Source organism: Marmota monax, unplaced genomic scaffold (assembly GCF_021218885.2).
Source record: "Marmota monax isolate L192 unplaced genomic scaffold, Marmota_monax_Labrador192_F-V1.1 WCK01_AAM20220418_F8-fsc00146, whole genome shotgun sequence".
Classification (NCBI taxonomy): Eukaryota; Metazoa; Chordata; class Mammalia; order Rodentia; family Sciuridae; genus Marmota; species Marmota monax.
The window spans coordinates 2,236,785-2,255,142 of NW_026694096.1; the positions used below are offsets into that span (position 1 = coordinate 2,236,785).

Genomic DNA, 18,358 nt, shown 5'->3' on the forward strand with positions numbered 1-18,358 from the left:
AGCAATCATGAAATTCATATGGAAAAATAAAAGACCCAGAATAGCAAAAACAATGCTAAGCAAGAAGTGTGAATCAGGCGGTATAGCGATACCAGACTTCAAACTATACTACAGAGCAATAGTAACAAAAACAGCATGGTCCTGGTACCAAAACAGGCGGGTGGACCAATGGTACAGAATAGAGGACACAGAAACCAATCCACAAAACTACAACTATCTTATATTTGATAAAGGGGCTAAAAGCATGCAATGGAGGAAGGATAGCATCTTCAACAAATGGTGCTGGGAAAACTGGAAATCCATATGCAACAAAATGAAACTGAATCCCTTTCTCTCGCCATGCACAAAAGTGAATTCAAAATGGATCAAGGAGCTTGATATCAAATCAGAGACACGCCGTCTGATAGAAGAAAAAGTTGGCTACGATCTACATACTGTGGGGTCAGGCTCCAAATTCCTCAATAGGACACCCATAGCACAAAAGTTAATAACTAGAATCAACAAATGGGACTTACTCAAACTAAAAAGATTTTTTTCTCAGCAAAAGAAACAATAAGAGAGGTAAATAGGGAGCCTACATCCTGGGAACAAATCTTTACTCCTCACACTTCAGATAGAGCCCTAATATCCAGAGTATACAAAGAACTGAAAAAATTAGACAATAAGAGAACAAACAACCCAATCAACAAATGGGCCAAGGACCTGAACAGACACTTCTCAGAGGAGGACATACAGTCAATCAACAAGTACATGAAAAAATGCTCACCATCTGTAGCTGTCAGAGAAATGCAAATCAAAACCACCGTAAGATACCATCTCACTCCAGTAAGATTGGCAGCCATTATGAAGTCAAACAACAACAAGTGCTGGCGAGGATGTGGGGAAAAAGGTACACTTGTACATTGCTGGTGGGACTGCAGATTGGTGCAGCCAATTTGGAAAGCAGTATGGAGATTTCTTGGAAAGCTGGGAATGGAGCCACCATTTGACCCAGCTATTCCCCTTCTTGGTCTATTCCCTAAAGACCTAAAAAGAGCATGCTATAGGGACACTGCTACATCGATGTTCATAGCAGCACAGTTCACAATAGCAAGACTGTGGAACCACCCTAGATGCCCTTCAATAGACGAATGGATAAAAAAAATGTGGCATTTATGCACAATGGAGTATTACTCTGCATTAAAAAATGACAAAATCATAGAATTTACGGGGAAATGGATGGCATTAGAGCAGATTATGCTAAGTGAAGCTAGCCAATCCCTAAAAAACAAATGCCAAATATCTTCTTTGATATAAGGAGAGTAACTAAGATCAGAGTAGGGACGAAGAGCAGGAGAAGAAGATTAACATTTAACAGGGATGAGAGGTGGGAGGGAAAGGGAGAGAGAAGGGAAATTGCATGGAAATGGAAGGAGACCCTCAGGGTTATACAGTGGAGGGGGTAGAGAGAGAGGAGGGGAGGGGAGGGGAGAGGTGGGGAGGGGGGAGGGTGGATGATGGGAAAGGCAGCGGAGCACAACAGACACTAGTATGGCAATATGTAAATCAATGGATGTGTAACTGATGTGATTCTGCAATCTGTGTATGGGGTGAAGGTGGGAGTTTATAACCCACTTGAATCAAAGTGTGGAATATGATATGTCAAGAAATTTGTAATGTTTTGAACAACCCACAATAAAAAATTAAAAAGAAAAAAAAAAGAAAGCTTTTAAAATAAAATATATTTTGGACTGGAAGGTGTAGCTCAGTAGAGTGCTTGCTTAGCATATATGTGAGTCCCTTGGTCTAATCCCTAGGATGGACAGATAAGGTGACATTTGTGCTAGGCCTTGAAGGATGGAAGAATTTGTGTATGTTTTGTCTTGTGAAGCAGACAATTCATGAGTGAAAATGAATGATTTCAAAGCTGAAAGGCATGGAGTATAACACAGAAGAGCAAAGAAGTCAAATTGATTGGATGGAGTATACATAAATTAGAATAATCAGAACACATTTGAAAAATACATATTTAGAAATAACTTTCTGTATGCCAAGCTCTGGTCTAGGTTTATATCTCTGGTGATGAGCAAGATAAACAAGGTTCCTTTTCTGTGGAACTTACATTGTAGCAGAGATGGAAAACAAATATAAGTTAGGTAATTGTGGATATTGGTATTATTGAAAATGTGATAGAATAGTGAAATTATTTTTTAAAAAGTGTTCAGAATGTCCTTTATGAGGAAGAAACACCTACATTGACACTTGTGCAATGGAAAGAATCAGCATGCCTGTGTTTGGAGAAGTTGATTTCTGACAGAAAAAAAAGCAAGTACAAGGCCCTGAGATACCTGGTCAAGCAATAGAAAGGTGCCCACTGTGGCTGGAGCCTAGTGATTTTTTTTCATCTCAGGACCTCTTTATTACAATAATGAATCTTAAGGATTACTGAGGATCCCAATTAGTTTTTGTTTTTTGTAGGTTATATGTGTTAATATTTACAGTATTACAAATTAATGCTAAGGAATTAAAATATTTATTAATTCATTTAAAAATAACAATAATTTCTTATTTTACATCAGTAACATTTTAAAATTAAAATGGCTCATTCATTTTCTCTTGCACTTGAATTTCTCATTGGTAACAAATATATGCTGTTACATGTTGCATATTGATATCAGTTGCTTTTCTTGAAGTTACAGGTTCATTTTGTTCATATTCAAGAAAATATCTGTGAGAACAAAGGTAGACTTAGTTTCTCATTTAACTAAAAACAATATTTTCTGCAAAAATGATTGTTCAGTTTGCAACTCATTGGTATAAATGCTTTTCCTCAAGAAAGTACTTTAATGCATACTTCCCATCTTTCCCATAGGGTATTAAAAAGGTGTTCAAAGGTAAAGAGTTAATAAAATTTATAATTTTCACAACGTTGTCAAGGACATTCATAAGTAAAAAGAGCTTTAAAAAAACAGTGGATGTGTAGTGGTCAATACAGTGACTATTAATAGAGGTGGTTGTTTCATTGTTTTTTGCTAAGGCACATACAGTTTTATCAGTGTGGCTTTTGTATCCTCCAGTGCACATCAACAAAGTTCTTTTGAACATAGTTTCGGTCTTGTTCACTCCCTGAAAGGTTTTTGGGCCTCCCAACCAACAGCAGATCATATTTTGGGAACCACTGCTATGAAGAATATTATTGATAATTATAATATTTTGATTGTTTTCATTTAGTATGTTGTCGTTTTTTTTTTTTTCCCTAACTGGGTTACCATAGAGTGAGTGGTCACATACAGCAGTATTATATGTGTGTCTAAGCAAGGATTCTTATAGTTTAGTTGGTATCATTGTCTTATTGGCTATATAATAAGATAGCTGCAAACTAATATACAGAAAGTATTTATATCATAAAATTTACAAAGGGAATTTTATTTTATTGATCTTTTATTTGGAGTGTTGATTCACATTTTTTTCCAGTCATGCTTTCTGTTTTGTTTTTAGGCCTGCATTGATGACAATGTTGATATGGTGAAGTTTCTGGTAGAAAATGGAGCAAATATCAATCAACCTGATAATGAAGGCTGGATACCACTACATGCAGCTGCTTCCTGTGGATATCTTGATATTGCAGAGTAAGCCAGTTCTGTGTTTTAGTTTTATCCTAATAGTATTTTTAAAATGTGAAATTTTTAGAAATCATTGATTAATGAGTAAACCTTTCCATCAACTTAATTCATGAAAATTATTATTCCCAGGAAAAAGAATAAGTAGTTCTTGGGAATCCAAATGTGGAATTTCTCAGTGTCAGATGTTCTTGTCTCCCCACTGGCTATCCCTTTGGTATTTTGTATTAATATCAATAATCGTACACATTCTCTATCCACATCTTTTCTTTTGCATATAGCTATATATTGTCAAATGATTGGATTTTAACATATTAGTAGTCCTAGTCCATGTCTATATAATCATGAATTGTTAGGAGAAATTAATAATAATTCCCATTTGGCCTATTCTGCTATAGGAATAATGTGATACTGGTTCTCCAGTTCGTCAACTTGCTTAGTTTTTCTTAAGATTATTTTCCAAAAAGTATGTTTTTTAGAACATTTAATGAGAAATAGTCATTGTATTCTCAACTACCTTTAACATGTTGATACTTACCAAGAAAATCTTAATTCTTTCAAACATTGAGCATGGAAGAATAGGTATCTTGAAATTTTTTTATTATGTTATTTTTTCTTGCTACTATGTATCTATACCACAAACAGTTTTGTTGTCCCTTTTTTCATGTCAAAGCTTATCAACAAATAGATAAATTGGAGTTCTGTATAGTATTCCCTGCTTATCCCTAAGGGATGCTATTCCAACATCCCCCAGTGGATTCCTAAAACCACAGATAACACCAAACCTTATATATATCATGTTTTTTTCCCTACACATACATTTATGATGAAGTTTAATTTATGCTAATCATAACAACAATAACTAATAATAAAAACAGAATAGTTATAATAATACTATAATAAAAATTATGTGAATATGGTCTTTCTTGGAAGAGTCAAGAAAATGTTAACATTTTTCAGACCATGGTTGAATGCAGGTAACTAAAACTGTGGGAAGTAAAATTACAGATAGCAGGGGATTATTATAAATCTATTTTAGTAAGACTGTGTAGTTTTAAGTATTACAGATTTTAACCCTCCCCCCATATGAATGTTGGAGATAGGATGCATTTGTTTCAAGGGAAAACAGTACACAGTGAAATGAAAAGTACACTAGTCTGAGTTCATTCCTGACTTTGCCACTCCCTACAATACATCTTTTTGTAATTTGTTTCTTCTTTCTAAGCCTTGATTTCGTCTATTATAAACTAAGAAAGTCTTTTTGCCATTGCAAAACATTGGTTGTTCAAAATTACAATCATGGTCCCAAGTTCTTTACCCTCCTGTATGTATTTTTCATGCTCACCAGAAAACTTAAATCTCTTCTTCATAGAAAAATAATAGATAATTGAGCCATTTATCTTCTACTAAACTCAAAATTTAGGCACTTAGGTTTAAGTAAGTTGATATGGATTATAAATGCTTCTTCAACCACTATGGAGGAATGTGACCTTGGCAGATTGTTTAACTTTTCTAAGCTACAGTTTTTTTCTCTATAAAATGGAATTAATATTTCCTGGGATTGTTTTGAAACTTATATGAGGTAATCAAGCAAATATAATATCTGTCACATAGGAAAATACTATGTGTTATCTCTGGGAAAAGAAAATTCACCCTCTTTCTTCAGATGTTTAATCCTTGTGCTTCCTTTTTAAATTCATGTTTCTGAGTTTGAGAAGGTCATAATAGTTGCCCTGAGTGATTTCCTTGCTAGACCTATCAGGTCAGTTGGTATGCTCTTAGTTGCAAGTAAAAGAATACCCAATTTTATTTGACCTGAACAGTAAGAACATTTGTTGTATAGGATCATGCATTTAGAGGATGGGCTTTTAAGTTTATTAAACTCTTCAGTGATGTCAGTGAGGACTTAAGGTTTTCCTGGGTGGTTTTTTTTTCCCCCTTAATTTACCGGATAGGGACTTAGCCTTGTTTCCTGTTGGTCACAGGATGATTGGTACAATTCGCTTTTAAACATCCACGTCCAGAGAAAAAATTAAAAATGAATCAGGGCAAAATAGAAAACATCTTCTCCATATTTTGTGTTTATCAAGGAAGGAAACCTTTCCCAGACAGCCCACTGATACTGCCTACTTCCCCTTAGGGGACATCACTGGGCCCAATCATTTGCCTGTGTCCTAGCCAGTAAAAGCAAATACCTGAATGCCAAAAAACATGAGAATGAGGAAGAATAAGCAATTTGTTGCAGCTTCTTTTCAGTAGGGTAAATATTAATTTTTTGAAGGACAGAATACGAGAGTGTGTGCTTCAGAACTTGAGCAAACAAAAATGACATGTTTTGGCCAAGGGTGACTAGAATTCAACTACCTTTCCATAAGCAGTTTTAGTTTATGGTCATGGTGTAACTGAAGTGTTCTGAGTCCATAGTTTCTTTGAATCATATTAAAGTTAGAAGAATGATCCATTTTCCTGTTTGTTGTCTCTGTCATCTTTGTGTGTATATGTGTGTGTGTGTGTGTGTTTAAATAATGACTTTTTTAAAAAATAAAAGACAGTTTAACTCTAGTATATGTTAGATTATTTGTTAAGACAATGGTAGTCCTTTCAAATGTTCTCTTATTTTTATCAATATAGTCTCTGTCAGCAATTAATTCCACTATAATGAGAGGAGTTAAGGAAACCCCATTTTTCTTGGGCAAAGAAAAATATGTCATAGTTACCGAAGAGGTAGGGTAAAGATATTTCCCAGAGGAGCATTTATAGAGATGATAGAAGGCTGTATTAATAATGACATAAAGACAATAGTTATAAACCAGGTATGACCTACAAAAAGTAGGGAATGTGGTCACTTTGCTAAGTGAAATGTTAAGATTGGATGCAAATCCTGGTTCTGCCATTCACAAATTTTGTGCTCTCTATGATTTAAGATTCTTTATAAAATGGAATGATCCAGCTTCTTCCCAGTTCTTATTCATCTTATTGCATTCCCCTTCACATGTTTTTTTAAATTCTGTCAATACGAGGCTATTTTTACTTCTGTAACATTCACTATTGGTTTAAATATCAGTGTGTCTTTCCTCATAGTGGTTTATTTGCCTTTTTGCATTACTTGAGCAGCTACCAAGCTCTCAAAGTACAATTTGAATAAGTGTCATATCTTCCAGGAAACCTTTGAACCTTTGTGATATTTTTCTCTGATTCTTTTTTTAAATTTTGCTTTGATAATTTTTTCTATTGGTGCATTATAATTATACATAATAGTAGGATTTATTGTTGCATATTTGTACTAGCACACAATATAACAATATAATTCAGTCAATTTTACTCCCCATCTTGTCTGATTCTTCATCATCTCTAATATGTCATTTATTTTCATTCTTCTTTACCACCTGCTTATGCACAGAATAGTACTAATTCATTCCTGTTGACCTGAGCAAGCCCAGATCAGTTTACTCTGAAAATTTGAAGGTGATTAGTATATTTTTTACTTCTGTTGGAGATAATAGAACAAAAAAATTGACACTGTGTAATATTTATGGAAAAATATATATCTTAATTTAACGGTGAAAATATTATGTTTCCTATTCTAGTATCTGGTCTGTAGCCAAACAGAATACAAGTAAATAGAATACTTGTAGCTTCTCATATTCTAGCTCACTTACCTTTTCACCAAAATAATTATCATCAAGCCCTCCCTACTCCTTAAAAAAAAAAAAAAAAAAAAAAAAAGAGGTTAAAGTATTAGGGAAAACTTAAAGTAGAGATTGTTGAATGAAAGACAAATAAATGAGGTTAGTTTAGGGAGTCTGATGTCTGATGTTATGCTCAGCATATGCATTGTTCTAACAAATGCTGTGTTGAGTTTTTTAACTATTTTTATTAGTTATTGATTTTTTTTTTTTTTCTTATTTGTATGTGGTGCTGAGAATCAAACCTAGGGGGTCACAAATACTAGGCAGGCGCTATACTGCTGAGCCATAACCCTAGCCCCGTGACTGAGTTTTTTATGCTTAGGATTATTTTTACTTTGGATTTACATTAGGATTATTTTTATTTTGCTTAGAATTATTATTATGTTGTTTAACACATTTTTAAAATCATGCAGTTAGTAAATTGTTAAGCACCTACTCTCTATCAAGTCAGATATTGAAATGTATGCATTAATATCATTTTCCCCACTGCTTTGGTATGCTAAATCAGCAGTTTTATGGGCTGAATAGTGTGACCCAAAAACTGTCTTGAAACTGGAATCCCTAGCATCTTGGAATATGACTGTATTTGGAAGATGAGGACCTATAAAGAGGAAATTAAATTAAAATAAGGCTGTTAGAGTACTAATTGAATCTAATTAGTGTTGTTATAAGAAGAAATTTGGGCACAGAGACACTAGGGTCCTTCATATAAAAGAAAAAAGACTATATGTGAGGAAACAGCTGAAAGGTAGCCATCTACCAGAAACCAGACTTACTGACACCTTAATCTTGGTCTTTTAGTCTTTAGAACCCTGATAAAATAAATTTATATTGTTTAAGTCACTAAGCCTATTGTTATGGTAGCCCTAGCAAACAAGAATAGGCAATATAATATTCTCACTGTTACAGTATATTTTTCCATAAATATTACAGTATCAATGGTCATTGTCTATAATTTTTTAGAAATAAAATTATATAGTATGACTTTAGACACATAGGTTGAGTATTCCTGATAAAAAAAAAAAAATTCCAAAATATGAAATGCTCCAAACCCTCCAATTTTTGAGTGCTAACATAGCAGTCAAAAATTTCTGAATGATTTTGGAGCATTTTAGATTTGGGATTTTTGGACTAGAGATGCTCAGCTGGTAAGCGTCTACAGATATTCCAAAGTTAAAAATAAATCTCAAATCAGAAACACTTTAAAAAAACAAATTCTAGTTCCAGTCAATCCAGAAATCCAGATAAGGGCTACTAAACCTACACTAGAAATGGCAAATGATTATGGAACCAAATAAAATATGTATACAATTTTTTTCCCCACAGTACTAGGGATTGAATCTAGGACACTCTACCACTGAAGTACATACCCAGTCCTTTTTATTTTTTATTTTGAGACAGGTTCTTGTTAAGTTACCCAGGTTGCTCTCCAACTTGATCCTGCCTCAGTTTCCCAAGTCAGTGGGATTGTAGACATGCATCACCATGCCAGGCTATGTATATAATTTATTGCTCCAGTCTCTTACTGTCAGTTAGTTGCAGCTGTCTAGTCATAAGTTAACTAAATTATAAACTTAAATTATTATGTTCAAAGCATTAAAAACCAAGTCCTAGGGCTAAATAAAAAATCACATGAATGTAGAGGAGTTGTACAATGACAACCTTTTATTTTCATTCCTTTTAGTTTGTTATATATAATTTTCTCAAAAGAAACTTTTCATGTCTACTATTTGGTTACCCCCGAGTATGGTTCTTAATGGGAAAAATGGCTGTATGTTTTTTGTTCCCTGTATGTACTAATTTTTTAAATAATGAGTTGGCTCACTTAGCTACCTTCCCTTCAGCAGGGACTAAATTTTTTTTTTTTTTTCCAATTTGAGTAATACTAGGAGTCCTGCACTGGTATGTATTTGATCTATTTCAGTCCATTCTGATTATCCTTACTGAGAGCAAATTGTACAATCTTTGGTCATTTAGAGTTTCTTCAGGGGCTGGGTTTGTGGCTCAGTGGTAGAACGCTTGCCTAGCATGTGTGAGACACTGGGTTCAATCCCCAGCACCACATACATCTACAAGTGTGTGTGTGTGTGTGTGTGTGTGTGTATCTTAGGTTGGCTTCTAAGTCATTGGGACATGACCCAATAAGGTGGTCTTTAAAAGCTTCCTTACTATCTGTTATTATAAGATGTTCCAGATTCATCTTGTACATTTTCTGTCCAAGGTTTGGATAATGCAGTTCTCCAAGCAGAATAGCAAGGAGCCCCGTTATTTGTAATAGTTGCTAAGAGTCTCAGTGCTAAGAGTTGGTCATTGTTTCTACTTCAGAATTAGCATCAGATTGTTTTTCTTTAACCTTTCTATCTTGTCATTATTTCCTTTCTTCCTCACTTCATTGACAGAAACTATAGGATTAAAATAATACATAATTACTCATTTGCTTTATCAATTGTTACACATATATTAAACAGTATACCACTACCGACACTAATAATAATATGATTACTAAAAGCATTTTGAGGTTTTATGTGTTTATTTCACTTGAAATAGTTCTTTTATATTATGCTAGGCATAGACATACCATTAGGTTCACTTTTTAGTTTTTAAAATTTAATGTTGTTTTATAATTTATATAAAACACTAAGTTCCAATATCAATAGCTGATCTACCACCCTGTTTCTTCCCAAACCTTAATAGATACCCATTTTTTAAAAATATTTTTTTAGTTGTCAGTGGAGTTTATTTTGTTTGTGTAGTGCTAAGAATTGAACCCAGTGCCTATCACTGAGCCACAGTTCCAGCCCTAATAGGTACCCATTTTAAATAATTAAATATTCTATTCCATTTTGCTTTTTTATTATAAGTATTATTATTTGAAATAAACAGTGATAGAATATCACTACTTTGCTCTTTTTTACTTAGTCTTAAAATCACCATATACTGGATGATAGAGATACTCCTTATTATTTTTTTTATGTGTTTTACTCTGTTGTCTTTTATGTTGTAATTTAGTCTATCCCTCTTAATTAACCAATAAATGCTGTTTAATTGAATGACTGTAGTTTTAGTCTTGAGTCTTCCCCTCCTCCCCCATTTTGTTTTGTACTCTTGGAAATTATAGACATTTTTGTTTATTTGAAAAGTATTTTTCATTTTAATAAGGAAACTGAAATAATTTAATTATATTTTTGATATGGAAATGATGATTATTCTGATATAATCCTTGTGTTTTAGTTTATCACATTTCTTTTTTTTTAACCTTCCACTATGAATATTTTAGGAATGCTTTTATCTTTAGTGACTTTAATATTGCCATAAAATTTTCCAATATAATATCAGCACATTTAATACATTTTTCTTCCTATTTGGAGTAATTTTAATACTGTTGAAGATTTCTTAGTCTATAGGATTACATTCAGTGACATTTTCATGGTTTTTATCCATAGCATAGAAAAAACTTGATTAGCTTTGTCACTTGATCATTAAATTAAAATATTTGTGGTGGCTTTTTTATGACTTGGCTTTTCTTCATTATGTAAATATCCAGCAGAATCCCCAAAGATTGGCTCAAGCTTTAAAATATGTTCAGTATCTATTTTTCATTACCTCTTTTTTTATTTCTCATTGATTCTGGGTACTGTTGTCACTGGAATTATTATCACTGATCTTAAGCGTAATTGTCATCTTCCCTCCATCTCTTTTTTTTAAAATAAAGCTAGATACACACATTTTTTTTTTATTGGTTGTTCAAAACATTACAAAGCTCATGACATATCATATTCTAATAAAATAGAAGACACACATTTTTATTCAAAGCTTTTCAATGGTTTTATACTGTGTTCAGGGTAAAAACCAGAGTTCGAAGACCTACAGGGTATGGTTTTCTCTTAGTCACCTGACTTTCTTGCTCTTTGTTCTTTTCTCTAAGTTCACATCTGCCTCCACACTGGTCCCTTGCTGAGGCATCTCATGGTCTTTGCACCTGCCGATTCCTCCATCTGAAATTCAGTAATCTTTTTGATGCCTTTCACATTCGAAATTTGAAAGGAAGTATAATCCTGCATGAAACATTGTAATATAGTGGTTAAGAGCTAAGATTCAGGAATGAGACAGCTTTGTAAAGGGATTACTGTTAACTTTGGGCAGATTACTAGCTTCTCGAGCCTTTGTTTCTTCATTAGTATATTAATACTTGTTCTTCATAAGATTATTGTTATATGAGATATTGTGCTAAGACAGTTGTTACAGTACATGGCACATATCTATAGAGTGAATGTTAGTTGAATTAACAGTAATTGTTCAGTAATTTTTGGTCACCAATTTTTAGTGAAAATACATACTTTTGGTTTCTCTGAATTATTTAGCAAAGAACTATCAACTTATTTTTTGATTTTTAGGGAAAACTTACCTAGATAAGAGGATCAGAGGAAAATGAAGTAGTCATTTGCCATATTTAAATTGATACTTGAGAGAATAAGTAGACTAGCAGATATATGACGAACACTAAGTGATTAGTTTTGTTTAGGGCATTTAAAAAGAGAGTAAAGGGAGCAACATTATCTATGATGAGCAGTTTTTGCCTCTAGGAGTTGGGAGCTAACTGCCTGAGGAAAGTCGTGTTATTGATGAATAATATGTGACAAAGCCCTTTGACTGGCCTTCACTATATGAACTAATATTTGCTGCTTTTGCGGGGAGTGGGGGTAACACCAATTAACTGATAACTCTGCAGCAAATAGATTACTTCTAGTAATAGCACTCACTTCTTCATCCATTAGTAGAGTTGCAAACCTGCCAAAAGCATTCATCTTTTTAAAGCCTGATAACATATAATTTAACTGGGTAACCCCAAACTAATGAAACATACCAAAAAAAAAAAAAAAAACACTTTTGCTATGATAACCAAGTTGCATAGTTTGGAAAGACTGAAAGTATAATTGCTGTTTAACTATATGTGGTTGAGACAACTTAAAAGATTGAAAGAAAAAAAATCTAGAAAGATTGTCTGCCTATTCAGATTGCTTGTTAACTTCAAGTTTATGCTTCACTTTAGAGATGCTTTGAAGTTTTAGATAAGGTTTCATGGATATGGTTTATGTAAGAAAGGCAACATGAATTTATAGTCAGTAGAGACATTATCCAAAGAAAAGGTCTGCCCTTCACTTAAGGATGGGTAAACTATCATACATTATATCTTTTATGTTGAAGTAAATATTATTTACATACATGTATTATGTTTTATGATTCCCTATTTTAATCAGATTTTTGGTTAACCAAGCAAAAACTGATCCAGATTGCATTGAATAAAAGGGCTTCTTTGGGGGCTTAGTTTTTTCAGGGAGGAAGCATTCATGGAATATAGAGTAGCAGATAGAGCATGCAGGGAGTTTCATGCCATGCTAAATTTCTTTCAGTGGTAATTCTTTTTTTTAAATTTTATTTTTATTAATTGTAGATGGACACAATACCTTTATTTTATTTATTTATTTTTTTTTATGTGGTGCTGAGGATAGAACCCAGTGCTTCACAACCCCAGCCCTGGTAATTCATTTTTAAGGAAGTGATGACTTTGAGTCTGTTTTTTTGGAAACTCTCCTTAGAAAAGTGGGACAAGAGAACTAAAGCAATGTCAGTGAGATTAGAAGTGGAGATCATAAAGAAGTTTGAAGAATAAAATTAAGAAAGCTTGGAGTGATTCACTGAATTTAAGGTATTAAGGCAAACAGAAAAATCAGAGGTGGTGGTGATGATGATAATGTGCTTACTGTGTGCTTTTTTTTTTTCCAGTTCTCTAACTGTTTTAGTCATTCTAACGTTCATATGAACATGTACTTGATACTACCCTACAGTTCCTATACACAATTCCAAACTTCTAAAACTCTGAATATTTAAAAAATAAATCACAAGTACGTTTGGCATAGATTCAGTGGCCAACAAATAATCATGACCAGAAGTGGTGTGAGGCTATTTGTAGTCTTTATTTGTCCTATAAAATTGTAAATTTATATTTTATGGAAATATTGGTGTGTTTAGTTATGAAGTGCTGCCTCAACATCTGGTGATGGTGTAACATAATCCATAGTATTATTTTTTTGAAATATGAAAAGTTTTAAAATTTGGGTTTGGATGAGGGGTGATAGACTTATATTAATAATTGTTACTTTATGGGTGAGAAAACTGAGTCATAGAAAGAAATTTTACTCATTAAGTGGCAATGTTAGGATTTGAACCAAAGTAGTCTAATTTTTCAAGTCTGCATTCTTAGCCTCTATAGTATGCTTGCCTCCCTTTTTTATCCTTTGTAATTAGGAAAATGATGCTGTTAAATTAATTTTTCCTCTTTTTTTTTTTTTTTTTTTGGTACGAAGGATTGAATTCAGGGGCACTCAACCACTGAGCCACATCCCCAGCCCCCTTTTTTTTTTGTATTTTATTTAGAGACAGGGTCTCACTGAGTTGCTTAGTACCTTGCTGTTGCTGAGGCTGGCTTTGAACTCTCAATCCTCCTGCCTTAGCCTCCCAAGCCACTGGGATTATAGGCACACCAGCATGCGTGGCAAACTACTTTATTAAGGGATCTAAAGAGCAGTATTTGGGAAAGCAGAAGAGAAAGCAATGTACTTGAAAGTAGATTTAAATTGTTGAATTTCTGATAATAGTGGGAAAGATGTAATAGGAAGCCAGAAGTATTTTTGGATGTATTTAAAAAAGTACACACTGCCAGGTGCAGTGGTGCATACCTGTAATACCAGCGCTTTGGGAGGCTAAAGCAGAAGGATCGAAGATTCAAAGCCAACCTCAACTTGGTCATACCCTGCCTCAAAATAAAATATAAAAAAAGTGCTGGGGATGTTGCTCAGTGATTAAGTGTTCCTGGATTCAATCCCTGGTACCCCCCGCCGCAAGTACAAAATGAATTTCATCAAATCGAAGGTGTGTCTATTGTAACACAGTGTGTCAATTACCAGTTTTAAATGTTAAAAATTAAATTTTAGGCAGTTTTAATTTTTATCTCATAGGGTTTTTTTTTCCATAAAGTATTATTCTGTTTTAGAGTGTTGTTGATGCAATATTCCATTATTATTTTGGGGTTTTCTTCTAAGTCACTGATATATTCTGCAAGGTTTGATTTTTGGTGCTTTCTGGATTGTAACAGAAAATGTCAACAAGAAGTATTCAAACAAAACCTAGGAAGACATTTTAAATAGCAGTTAAGTCTAACAAACATGATTCCAATCTTCCTTCCTTCCTTCCTTCCTTCCTTCCTTCCTTCCTTCCTTTCTTTCTTTCTTACTGGGAATTGACCTGGGGTACTCTACCACTGAGCTCCACCCTAAACCTTTTTTATTTTTTGTTTTGAGATGGTCTTGATAAGTTGTCCAGCTGGCCTTGAACTTGGGTACCCCAGGTGAAAACACTATGAATAATTGTGAATGATATATGTGGATGGTAATGACAGTCATGTCATGTCTGGCCAGTGTTGATTGTAAGACATCATTGATTTTAGAGTATTTCAGTAATATTAAGATGTGGAGGAAATGTTCATATTCGGATTATTAAAGGATGAGTAGGGTTTTTGCCTCTGAGGATTGAAAACTTCAGTAATAAGGTAGGATGGTGTTACATCTAAGTGATTTTTAACAGATATGCATTTTTCAAAAGTTAGTAGGTGAACAGAGAAGTTATATCTTCTGCTCTGGGAAGGAATTGAGGGAAATGGAAAATGCTGAAGACAGAATCTTGAATACTGCTCTGTGAAAAGAATTTAAATACTTCCTCACTTTCTAAAGTTTTTATGAATAACAATCTAGGTATCCAGTTCAACAAATTAACTACTTTCTTTCAGAAGTGTTAGCTTGGTCTTTGGTATTGATGTAATTAATCATGGTGTAATTGTGGAACCATGATTTTAAGATATCAGAAATTGAGCGGAGTATTTGCAAGAAATCAGGAGATTAGACTAATAACATTATTTATGTTCAAAAATAGTAATTCTACCACACTTTTTAAAAAAAATGTGTTCTAATTAGTTATCATGACAATAGAATGTCTTTTGGCACGTTGTACACAAATGGAGCACAGCTTCTCTTTCCTTCCTCTGACTGAATATGGTGCAGAATTACACCGATAGTGTAATCATACATGTATGTAGGGTAATAATGTCTGTCTCATTCCACCCTTCTTCCCATCCACACCCTGCCTCCCCTCCACTCACTCCCTCTGCACAATCCAGAGTTCCTTAAATTGGAATATCTAAAACAGGTTAAAATTGAATGTTATAAATGGTTCAGTTTCTTAACAACCAAAAATGTGACAAAGAGCGTTTTTGCTTCCAAGAAGATAGAATAGATATGCTCTTTCCCCCACTCTTTCCACTAAGTGCAACAAAAATGCTCACCAGGCTGTAATGAAGTGCCTTAGTGCCTTTATTGCAATGGTGTCAAATTAGGTCAGGTACAGAGTCAGGGTTGCATCCTCTTAATAAGCCCTTTTTCCACCTGCAGTGTCAGTGGAGGAAGACCATTTGGGAAGCCCAGACTTCTGGCTTTTCTCAAAAATAAAATTTTAATTTGATCTGCAGGAAGTTTGATTTCAGGGACAAATTGTTTAATCAGTCCTGTTTTACACTGTGGTATAGAAAACCCAAAATGAAATGGGAAAGAGCATTCACATTAAAGACACAAGATTATTTACATTTATTTTTTTATTTTTGTTGCCTGGAGATTTGCAAAGAAAATAGCATTTATTTCTGAAGATAATAGTGTAAGTGTTCTCTTAACCCATCTTTGATAAGTTCATGGTGCTTAGGTTTCAAAATTCCTTCTCCTAGGGTGGCTTTGAATAATTCATTTGGATTTTCAAGAAACAAATATAGTGCTATTTTACTAATGTTCTGATTCTTAAAAAGTTAAAATAACTTGATACTAGTTTTCCTACAGTAAATAAGAGAACAAATTATAGGTTTCAATTCTGAAATTTCTTTCTCTATTCACTGTTTTCATTATCCTCCCCTCCCCCTGCCTTTTTTTCCTTTTCATTGGTGCTAGGGATCAAACCCAGGGCCTCACATATACTAGGCATTTTACCACCCAGCTGCAAAGCAGAGTTTATATTAAAATATCATTTTTTAAATGAAGTACTTTTCTTAAATAATTCCTTCTGTGGTTTAGTTTTTGACAAAATTCAGAAGATAATAAATACTATTTCTTCTAAATTCAGTGTACCACATCCAAGTTGCATCCAGTAGCTTTGCTAACAACTTATATCCTTTGTTAGATTATTCAAATATTTAAATAGTTTTGTAAAAAATTTCATTTGGTTCATGTCCTAATTTTGAGACATATTTGTTGATCCAAAATTATTTATAAAATCAGAGTTGCCCAATTAGTATAAAAGTCTCAGTCTTGCAGTTTACTAGCTTTTCATTTTTTCAGTTAAGAATTTTATCCTATATTTGTTGGCATTTCCTGTGATGACCTCCTTTGTATTGTTTAAGGAGCTAGTCACCATTGTTAGGAAAATACAACTCTGATTTTCTTTACCCTAAAGCACTCAGTAGAGTTGTCATTCTGATAACAGCTCAGTCTTCTTTCTGACTTTTCAGTTTGAGGCTCCTTTGCAAAGTCTGTTTTTTTTTGCAACTGTTGTTGTTTCCTTAAAATAACTATCTCACATTTTTCCTAACTAGCAGTCAACACAGACTGCTTCTATTTCCCCAGTTTTTGTTGTTCTGAAAGAAATCCGGTCATCTCTTTTCAGGATGTTTAGGGTCCCTCAGAGTGAATTTCTAGTATTCTACGTAGTCTATTTGCATAAACTAATAATCTCCCATTATTTTAAACATTGCTTTATTTTAATTATAACCTTACCGCATTTAAATTCACATAGTCCTAGAATTTTTATAAATTTGTGTTCAAATGTTTAAGTTAATGGTTGTCACACAAGTATCAGGTCTCAGAGGTGGGAGCTAAATTCAAAACCTGCAGGGTATAAAGGTTTCTGCTTTTTTTATGTAACCAACCGTAGAATGGATTTTGGAGATTAGTCATGGTAGATGAGAATTAATGCCATGGTGTTTCATTTTTTTTTTAAATATTTATTTAGTTTTTAGTTGTAGTTACACACAATACCTCTATTTATATGTGGTGCTGAGGATCAAACCCAGGGCCTTGCATATGCTAGGCGAGCGCTCTACCACTGAGCCACAACCCCAGCCTTCATTTTTTTTTAAGAGAGAGAGAGAATTTTTAATATTTATTTACTTTTTTAGTTTTCGGTGGACACAACATCTTTATTTTTATGTGGTGCTGAGGATTGAACCCAGCGCCACACACATGCCAGGCGAGCGCACTACTGCTTGAACCACATCCCCAGCCTGATATGTCTTTTTTTTAATACTTAAATTTGTAAATAATAGTTGTAGGAGAGTTTTTGAATTGTATGCATGCATGCATGCAGGAATGCATACATACCAGTGCTTTTGGCTCAGGAAGTGTTCCCAGCCGTGTTTCTTGCCAGCGGTTTTAGAAATTCACTCTTTTTAGTTTCTCTTAACGTCTTCCAGTTTGCAATAAATTTGGAATTTGCCATTGCTTGGACCTGATATTTCCTTGAAACTGTGCTTCATATAGTTTCCTCTGCTTCAAACACTGCAGCTACTCTGAGGTATTCCTTTTATTCTCAGTCTTTATGACTTTTGGATGATTTTTAATATCTAATCAGAAAAAAATTTTTAAATATTCTTAATTGTTTGATTGGAATTTTGCCTAGTGTAATAATTACATATTATCTTGAATCATAGCACAGTTTCTTATTCCACTTAAATCTTATTTTCCTACTTCAGACTCATTTATTTGTATTACTTAAGAAAATGTTCTGTTTTGCTTTTATATTTTTTAAAACCGTGAAAACAAAATTTTGCCCCAATTTAAGTATAGCCTGGGTCAGTAGACGTCCTGTGTAGATCATAAAATTGTTTACAATATATTAAGTGTAAAAATGTGAGGTTACAAAATGATGTGGTAACTGTTTTTGTAGACTGATTCACATTTACAGAATAAGTTTATTACAGAA

General features: G+C 33.6%; 1 protein-coding gene across 5 annotated transcripts in view; it reads left to right on the forward strand.

Moving 5' to 3' along the window:
• Positions 1–18,358, forward strand: part of Ppp1r12a (protein phosphatase 1 regulatory subunit 12A) — a 145,330-nt gene that overhangs the window by 51,348 nt on the left and 75,624 nt on the right. For all 5 annotated transcript variants that reach the window (XM_046465083.2, XM_046465085.2, XM_046465084.2 and 2 more), the window contains exon 2: positions 3,478–3,608. In XM_046465083.2, the coding sequence (XP_046321039.1) occupies positions 3,478–3,608 (131 nt within the window). The remainder of the gene's footprint in view (positions 1–3,477; positions 3,609–18,358) is intronic.